General features: G+C 47.2%; 1 protein-coding gene across 3 annotated transcripts in view; it reads left to right on the top strand.

Moving 5' to 3' along the window:
• The window catches only part of gmppaa (GDP-mannose pyrophosphorylase Aa), a 47,265-nt gene that overhangs the window by 8,106 nt on the left and 29,547 nt on the right, over positions 1 to 9,612 (top strand). The window contains exons 2-6 of one of the 3 annotated variants that reach the window (XM_043694401.1): positions 2,376 to 2,479; positions 3,504 to 3,696; positions 4,702 to 4,761; positions 7,810 to 7,940; positions 8,697 to 8,711. In XM_043694401.1, coding sequence (XP_043550336.1) covers positions 3,598 to 3,696; positions 4,702 to 4,761; positions 7,810 to 7,940; positions 8,697 to 8,711 — 305 coding nt within the window. In that variant the 5' untranslated portion in view covers positions 2,376 to 2,479; positions 3,504 to 3,597. Of the gene's footprint in view, positions 1 to 2,317; positions 2,480 to 3,503; positions 3,697 to 4,701; positions 4,762 to 7,809; positions 7,941 to 8,696; positions 8,712 to 9,612 lie in introns of those variants that run through there. The other 2 variants (XM_043694400.1, XM_043694402.1) reach the window with 2 other exon arrangements.

Genomic DNA, 9,612 nt, shown 5'->3' with positions numbered 1-9,612 from the left:
TAAGGGTCTGTGTGAAAGAGTGTGTGGATAGGATGAAGTGTTTTAGTATGTGTGAGTGGGTGTGCAGGCTGTGTGTGTAAGGATGTGTGTGAGGGTGTGTGCGAGGGTGTGTGTGTGCCTGTGTGAGGGTGTGTGTGAGGGTGTGTTTTGCAGCAGCTGCCTGCCTGTCTGAGGGTTGTCTCAGTCACATTGCGACAGAACAGCTTTCTCCCAGTGGGTTGGTGTTGTTTGTTGCTGAGATTTCCTCATCCCAGCTGGGCCCGATCTGAACCTGCCCTTTGATTCCAGCATCTCACTGAGTGATGCCTATGGCACCTCACAGACCACGGAGGTCAGTGCTGCCCCTCCCTGGGGGTAAAGCCCCACTGTTCCCAGAGTCAACACAAATGCTCGAGGTTCCCCAATTTCCCTCTCTTTTAGTCTCAAGGTGACTGAGAGCATTGAACATATTTTTGTACTTCATGAAGATTACAATTTATTACAAATAAGTAAATTCTCACTAAAGATCTACAATTATGAGGCGACAATATTTAGTTGTACTAACTAAAACTCTAAATTTAAAACTGCCCTCAACACACACGTTGGGACAGACACAAATAAAAATGGGGGTTAGGACATGGGGAGAGACTGTGAGGCAGTTTAATGATTCCTGTTGACAGGGTTCACTCAGATGATCCTTTTGGCTTGTCAGGATCTGCTGCTCTTCATCTTCCTTCTCCAAGTACTTCCACGTGCTGCAGGAGGCACAGAGCAACTGGCTCACAGCTTATTAGAATTAGAATCCCTACAATGTGGAAACAGGCCCTTCAGCCCAATAAGTCCACACCAACCCTCTGAAGACTATCCCACCCAGACCTATTCCCCTACCCTAACCATTGCACCTAACCTACATATCCCTGAACAGTAGGTTAGGTGAATTGGCCATGCTAAATTGCCCGTAGTGTTAGGTGAAGGGGTAAATGTAGGAGAATGGGTCTGGGTGGGTTACGCTTCGGCGGGTCGGTGTGGACTTGTTGGGCCGAAGGGCCTGTTTCCACACAGTAAGTAATCTAATCTAAGTAAGTAATCTAATCTAATCTAAGTACGGGCAATTTCCCATGGCCAGTTCACCTGACCTGCACATCTTTAGACTGTGGGAGGAAACCAGAGCACCCGGAGGAAACCCACGCAGACACGGGGAGAATGTGTAAACTCCACACGGACAGTCGCCCAAGGTTGGAATTGAACCCGAGTTCCTGGTGCTGTGAGGCTGCGGTGCTAACCACTGAGCCACTGTGCCACCTCTCTGACTTAATAGTTATTGGTTATGGCCACACCTGGTGAAAGGCAATACACTGGGCTTCCTTCAGGCTTCCACTTTGTTTCCCTTCAGGGAAAGGGGCAGTATGTTCCTTTCTGAAGACAGATAGCTTCAAACCCAGAAGGTGTTCAGCATCTGGGAGCCAGCCATATCATTGTTGCCAGGCAGAAGGCCTGTCATGGCCAACTGTTCATCATTTGATAGATGAACCCACCCCTTGTTGCTGGCTGAATTGCCATTTGTAAACACTCCAGCTCCAGCTCATCCCTGGCCTTCCCCTGTGCTTCAACCAGCAGCTGTGTAAACAACGCTTACAGTGAGTGTCAGGAAGCTTGCTTTCAAAATGTGAGGTAATCATTTTGAACAATGCTTGGTTCTTAAAACATTCCTTTTTTCCTACATTAGTCCACAGTCAAAAATACACAAATAAAAATTTATGATCTTTACACAATCATCCTGAAACCCCAGTGGTGCAATCAGTGCAATATAAAGGGACAACAGAAGCTGCTGAAAAAGCTCAACTGCATGTGGAGAGAAATCAGAGTTAACGTTTTCGATCGAGTGACATATCCTCAGAGTTCATGAAGGAGTTTAGAAAGTATGGGGATTCCCAAAGGTGTTTTATCTGCAAATAAAGAGCAAAAGGATACAGGACACTCTAGTATGATGCATATCTCTTCAATGTGGATTCACTGTAACGTAACTGATGAGTTGGGGATGCTGTTTTTACAGCGTGAGGTTTGAAAACGCGTGTTGGTTGTAGTGCAATTACATCATCAACAATTTAAGCCCTGTTTCTAAAGCGCAATTTTTGTATAACGCGGAGTTGCACAAGAATGCAACCATCACGTTACAGAAGAGCTGACAGTATTTATGGCAAATTATAAACCAATTGTTAATTTTAAATCTGTCATTGATAGATTTTTATTATCCAGTGATGTTAAGAATAATGGAAATAAGTCAGCTATCCAGAGTTAGGTCAGCTCTTAGCCAGAATCTCATTGAATGATGGGACAGGTTGTGGGGCTGAATGGCCTCCTCCTGTTCCTGTGTTCCTCTCTGTTTGTCTCTCTAGGTTCCAAATTTGAAGGAGATCTTACTGATTGGGTTTTACCAGCCAAGCGATGAATTAAACCGTTTCCTCTCATCAGCACAGCAGGAATTCAAAGTCTGTATCAGGTAACAATTAATTGTCCTAAAAGCCCTCTGTGTTGTTGATAGTGTGAGGTGTATGTGCACGTTCAGTGTGGCAGATGCAGTCCTGTTGCTGAGAGAACTGTACACTGAGTGTCGGAGAATTGTTCAATTACAAATAGAGGCCACACACGGAGCTTGTAAAATTGACAAACACTGATTTATTTCTCATGATATTGTGGGGAAGAGAAATTGACTGGACTGATACCAAATGGATACTTTGCCCAGTTACCTCCCTGAGCAGTAGGTATAGTCAGTTTTAGCGGGTTACAGCAGTATAATGTTAATCACAAAACAATGCGGTTTCAAGAAGTTAATAGAAAACAGGTGCTTGTCCTGCAGTATCCATCAGTTAACAATTGTAACAGGAGGTAAAAGTGAGGACTGCAGATGCTGGAGATCAGAGTCAAGATTAGAGTGGTGCTGGAAAAGCACAGCAGGTCAGGCAGCATCCGAGGAGCAGGAGTATCCACATTTTGGGCCAAAGCCTTTCATCATGAAATTGTAACAGGAGGTTTAGCTGATCTGCAGAAACAGGTGCTAATGGCTAGCATCCTGGCTTCAATAGGTCCCTGGGATCGTGTTCATAGGGCTTTTGCCCGAAACGTCGATTTCGCTGCTCCTTGGATGCTGCCTGAGCTGCTGTGCTCTTCCGGCACCACTAATCCAGAAAATAGTGTTCATTCTTGTCAGGTATCTTGGTGCCACCTAGTCTGTGTGGGCTGTAAGATTGTTGCTGATCTGATTGTGGTTTCAGCTGGACTTTCCCAACTGCTTCCATGAACCCTTCACTCCTTTGTCTCTCAAACGTCGGTCTAACTCCACCTTGAACAGATTCTTCAATAAAGATAAAATACTGCAGATGCTGGAAATCTGAAACAAATGCAGAGTGTCCTGGAGAAACTCTGCAGGTCTGACAGCATCTGTGGAGAGAGAAAAATGGAGTTAATGTTTTGGGTCCGCTATTACTCTTAGTCAGAACTCATTCGTTATGTGTGTCTGCTCTCAGGTATCTTCAAGAGTACATAGCTCTGGGCACTGGCGGTGGGCTGTATCACTTCCGAGACCAGATCCTGTTTGGAAACCCAGAGAAATTCTTTGTCATGAACGCAGATGTTTGCTGTGAGTTTCCCCTGGTGGAAATGATGGAATTCCAGCAATCCCGGGGCCACCTCGACTCGTTCGTCATGTTGGGCACAACTGTAAGGAAACTGTTCCATGATGTTGTCGAAATCCTCTGAAATTTCTATTCAGGGTTAGAGGGGCAGGGAAGGGTGGTACACTGCAGGGTGAAAAGGATGGTGGTTTACGGATAGGCCACGGAGATTGGTTTTGGGGTAGAGGGAGATAGGGAGGTTTGGACTTGGATGGGTGAGGCTGGTGTAGTGTTTATTCATTCGCAGGATGTAGGCAAAGCTGGCTGGTCCAGCATTTATTACCCATCCCTAATTACCCCTGGAGAAGGTGTTGCAACCTTGAACAGCTGCAGTCCCTGGATGTAAGGGCACTCAGTGCTGTCAGTGAGGGAATTCCAGGATTCTGACCCAGTGACACTGAAGGAACAGCGATGTGTTTCCAAGTACGTGTTCCCATGTACCTGCTGCTCTTCTCTTTTCAGATGGAAGTGGTTGTGGGTTTGGAAGGTGCTGTCTGAGGATCTTTGGTGAATTTCTGCAGTGCATCTTGTAGCTGGTACACACTGCTGCTACTGAGTGTGGGTGGGGGAGGGAGTGGGTGTTTGTGGGTGTGGTGCCAATCAAGCGGCTGCTTTGTCCTGGATGGTGTCAAGCTTCTTGAGTGTTGTTGGAGCTGCCCCCATCCAGGGCAAGTGGGGATTATTCCATCACACTCCGGAGTTGTGCCTTGGAGATGGTGGGCAGGCTTTGGGGAGTCAGGAGGGGAGTAATTCCTAACTTCTGACCTGCTCCTGTAGCCGCTGTGCTTATGGGGCAAATCCAGCTGAGCTTCGGTTCAGTGATAAGCCGCCAGGATGTTGATAGTGGGGCATTCAATGATAATACGCCATTGAATGTACAGACGTGATGGGTCAAATGGCCTTCTTCTGTACTGTAAAATTCTACAGTTCAAGGTGACGATGGTTAGATTCTCTCTTACTGAGATGGTCATTGCCTGACATTGTGTGCATGTTATCCTGGATGAGGTTTAGTTGAAGCTGCCTGTTAATGCTCTCTGTTGTCTCTCTGCAGGCGAACAGGAGGCAGTCGATGAATTACGGCTGCATTGTGGAGAATCAGCAGACACACGAGGTGAGTCCCTTGCTCTGTCACAGGCCATGACGAGCTCGGGGGATAGGAAGTAGGCTGTTCCTACTGCCTCATTCAGCACAGGCTGCTTCTATTACACAGCAACTGGCCATTCAGCCCGTCTGCACTGTGCATCATAGAGCATACTGCCACACTGACGGTCCACTAACCCCTTCCTGTGACTGCCACTGGCTCCCAGTGTAACAGAGTCTGTGGTAGCTGCATTGATCTGTATAGCCACCTTCACACTCACCCTGAGGGTGGGAGAGAGTCCTCCTTATCTATGAGGGACCGTTGATGATGATGATGACAATACTGGTGTTTATGCTGCACAGAAACCTCCTCCCAGCCCATTTCCCCTCCCTCCCCCCCCATAACCAGCTACTCCTGTCTCTACCATGCAGTATCCAGTTTGCCGTTAAATATGTCAATGTGATGCACCACCTCCACTCCCTGTGGGGAAAGCAGTTTCTCAGCTTTGTGCCTCCATATCAGGAAGCAATGTAAAGGAATATTTCAGTCTTGTGGAGGGAGGGGGTTGATGCAGATTCACTGGGGCTGATAACTGGGGCTGAAAGGGTTAAATATAAGGCCAGGTCACAGAAACTACGCTGCTAGTCCCCCCAGTGTAAAAGATGGAATTGAGGTGTTTGAGCTGATAGGATTGATAGAGAGAAACCATTTCCTTCAGGCAGTGGGAGGAAGATACCCCATTCAAATTGTAGCTTAGGTCCATTCAGGATTGATATCAGGAAACACTCAAAAAGGGGAGTGAAAATCAGGAACCCTTCTACTCCCCATGCCATCTGCAAATGTCCCACTCCCCCGACCACAAAACCGTAGGGGCTGGAATGGGAGGGGGCTGGTCAGCGGAGTTTCAGAGACTGAGCTGGATAGGTTTCCGAGGGACAAGGGGATCAGTGATTTGGTGAAAAGACAGCCGACTGGACTAGAGATATGAATCAAACAGACGCAGTCACTGAATGGCTTCTTCCTGTTCATATGTTCCTGGAGGAAGTTGTGAGATTGAAGTGCCCATTGTTTGTTTGGGTTGACATACTGGGTAGGGAGAAACACAAAGTGAAATGGATAGCTTGCTTTTGGCAGCAAGTTGTTCTGACCGTAACTGTACTCCCTGAAAGACAAAGAAGGCAAATTCCTAATGGGATTGCGATAAATATTAGAATAAAACAAAATGTCCAGGGTCTGGGGAAAAGAGCAGAGAAGTGGGATAGAACATAGAATTGTACAGCACAATACAGGCCCTTTGGCCCTCAATGTTGTGCCAGCCTTTTATCCTACTCTAAGATCAAACTAACCTACATACCCTTCATTGTACCATTTTCCATGTGGCTATCCAAGAGTTGCTTAAATGCCCCTAATGAGGGATGAATTGCATTGGTTCTTCACGTAGCCAGTACAGACACGATAGACTGAATGGCCTCCTCCCGTATTGTCTGGTTCTGTAGTCCAACAGGCGGCACCTGATCATGTTCCGACAGATTCCAACCAGACTGTCATCAATGTTTAATGTCCAACTGGACAGGCAGACAGCAGCTTACATGAAGGACAGTGTGGGAAGTGTAACATTTCTTCAGTGTCCACTGCTAAGGTCCTGGTGTCAACCCACAAGCAACTGACCTTTCACTGGGGAGTGGGTTATTTCAGTCTGTTTCTCCTTTATATCATTTCCATCTTTGACTTTCCTTCAGCCAAAGTTGAGGAAATATATTTTAAAATTCACTCTTGGGGGGCATGAGTCACTCTCATGTTCATCATTTACTGCCCATCCCTAGTTGCCCCTTGAGAAGGTGGGGGTGAGCTGCCTTCTTGACCCGCTGCAGTCCATGTGCTGTGGGTAGACCCACAATGCCCTTAGGGAGGGAATTCCAGGATTCTGACCCAGCGACACTGAAGGAACGGCGATATATTTCCAAGTCAGGATGGTGAGGGGCTTGGAGGGGAACTTGCAGGGGGTGGTGTTCCCGTGTATCTGCTGCCTTTGTCCTTCTTGATGTTGATGGTATGACGTCTGCACAAGAGTCATATCAGACTTTATGTGTTTACTCTGTTTTCTTCTCCACAGACTGCTGAATGTCTCCAGCATTTTCCATGTTTGTTTCAGATTCCCAGCATCCACAATATTTCATTTTTATATAGATGGTAGTGATTGTGGGTTTAGAAGGTGCTGTCTATGGATCTTTAGTGAGTTTTTGTTGTGCATCTTGTCGATGGTATATAATGCTGCTAGTCAGTGGGGGAGGGAGTGGGTGTATACGATGGATGCTGAGCAAGCAGACCACTTCATCCTGGATGGTGCTGAGCATCTTGGTTCTGGACAAATAGTGATTCAGAGTGCAGTGAGCTATAGTTATATTATCACTTCCCTCCACAGGCTGTTGTGACATTAGCCTCGTAATACTCTCCTCCGTGACTACCTGGTCAGGTCCACGCCCCTCTACAACCCACCCTCCCATCCTGGCACTTTCCCCTGCCACCGCAGGAATTGCAAAACCTGCACCCACACCTCCTCCCTCACCTCCATCCAAGGCCATAAAGGAGCCTTCCACATCCATCAAAGTTTTACCTGCACATCCACCAATATCATTTATTATATCCGTTGCTCCCAATACGGTCTCCTCTACATTGGGGAGACTGGTCGCCTCCTAGCAGAGCGCTTTAGGGAACATCTCCGGGACACCGGCACCAATCAACCACACCGCCCTGTGGCCCAACATTCCAACTCCCCCTCCCACTCTGCCGAGGACATGGAGGTCCTGGGCCTCCTTCACCGCCGCTCCCTCACCACCAACCATGTCGTGAAACAAACTCGGTACTTTCTCTCCACCCCCACCCTCCTCTAGCTTATCTCTCCACGCTTCAGGCTCACTGCCTTTATTCCTGATGAAGGGCTTTTGCCTGAAACGACGATTTTACTGCTCCTCGGATGCTGCCTGAATTGCTGTGCTCTTCCAGCACCACTGATCCAGAATCTGGTTTCCAGCATCTGCAGTCATTGTTTTTACCTCTCCTCCTGTCCTGCCTTTGCAGGTTCTCCATTATGTGGAAAAGCCAAGCACTTTTGTCAGTGACATCATTAACTGTGGAATTTACCTCTTCACGCCGGATATTTTCCAGTATATCGGAGAAGTGTTCAAGAAAAACCAGCAGGACCTTTCCATGTGAGTACAGCAGATGGATAAGATGTTTGATAATCATGTCGACTATCCTGCCACTCACTCTGTGCCTGCCAACAGCAGTACCCTCACTGCTACCCACACAGGCTTCCCATTATCTTCCCATCTCCTAATCCTCCATTTCCTATTTAAACTCTCAACTTGGAGACCAGTACCCGGCATCATACTGCAAGTCATTGTGCCTGTTTGAAAGAGGTTTCCAGTTCACCCACTCTCCCACTCTTTCACAGTGGCCAATTGAATTTCATCTTTCAAGTATTTCTGTAATTGTCATCCATTCAGGCACGCAGTCCAGACAGATGTAGCGCTGAATTGGCATGGACTCATCTTCCCTAGCACTAATATAGCTCTGTGCTTGATGGGTTCAGCAACGTGACCACAACAGTGGCCCGGTGCTAGCTCCGGACTCTGGATCTTTGTGGTGGTAGTGGGAGGGATGTCACTGGCCTCTGATAGGAAATGAAGGAAGATGCCAAAGCATGGCTCAACAGGAGACTTAAACAGGAGACTGTGATCATAGGGAAACAATATTCCCTGCCTGGCTGATCCCTCTCTGAGTACTGGTTTGATGGTCTTGTCCAGTCCAATTTAACAAAGTTAAGGTGTTCTTCCTGCCTTCCTGTGCCCATGAACATCTGTGTACATAACAATGGCTCCACCTTATTACAGCTGTCTCTCATTTCTCATCTCTTCCTTTTATTCTCGGTCGGACCTTCTTCACTTTGCCGGTCCTGTGCTCAGGTATCCTTCCGTTGGGTGAGTTTGGGTAGTGTAGTCTGCTCTGTAGGGCTTGTTAATCCTGGCACAATCCCATCCAGGCTGTAGGCTACCAACTCTCTACCCCGAGAATAAATAATTGCAAGATCATTGACCAAAATTCTCATCAGCGAGTGATATATCTGACCAGCAGAGAAAGTTCAGGACTCAAGAATGGGCAAGGTGGGTGAGCAAGTACAATCAATAACAGAAGCTGGGATGTTGACCATTATCTGGAGGTTAATTGTGAGGGAGTGGCATGTCAGGTCAGGTGTACATCACTCCTGTTTGATGACAGTTGCAGACATTGTGTTCAGCCCTGGGCTTCTCTGGGAGGACATATCAGTCTTGGAGCAGGAACAGCACAGAATGTACCCAGAGTTAAATGGAAATAAACAACAAGATTGCAGGAAGTGTGTCAGTACTCTCATGCAGTGAAGATGTAAAGAGTGGACCTGGTTGTGATGTTTGGAATTATAAAGGGTTGTGATGGAGTTTCCAGAGAGAAGCGATGCCTCCTGATGTGGAGGAGGGATTTGGAATCCAGGACATTAACATTACTGCCTGGTCATTCAGGGCTGAATACTTCCCACACATCTCAAACATTGAACCAAAGTGAGGGTGAAGTGAAGATAGAGATTAGCTAAGGTCTAATCCAATGGCAGACAGTGGTCTGAGGACTGAATGGTCTTCTGCTATATTAGTGTACATTAGCCAGCTGGTATCAGGAGCACTGGTTAATCCTTACTGGTAATGTACTGGTCATGTACCACCAGCCCAGGAGGCAGGTTACTGCCCTCTCTGCCTCCAGCGTCACATTCCTGCCTGTCTCTCTTGTCTGAATCTCCTCTGATATCTTCACTCTGTCTGATTCTCCCTCTCTCTCTCTCCCTCTCTCTCT

This window comes from Chiloscyllium plagiosum, chromosome 7 (assembly GCF_004010195.1).
Source record: "Chiloscyllium plagiosum isolate BGI_BamShark_2017 chromosome 7, ASM401019v2, whole genome shotgun sequence".
In the NCBI taxonomy this organism is placed as follows: Eukaryota; Metazoa; Chordata; class Chondrichthyes; order Orectolobiformes; family Hemiscylliidae; genus Chiloscyllium; species Chiloscyllium plagiosum.
Note: the sequence above shows the minus strand (reverse complement) of the source record. Positions and strands in the feature narration are given on the sequence as shown.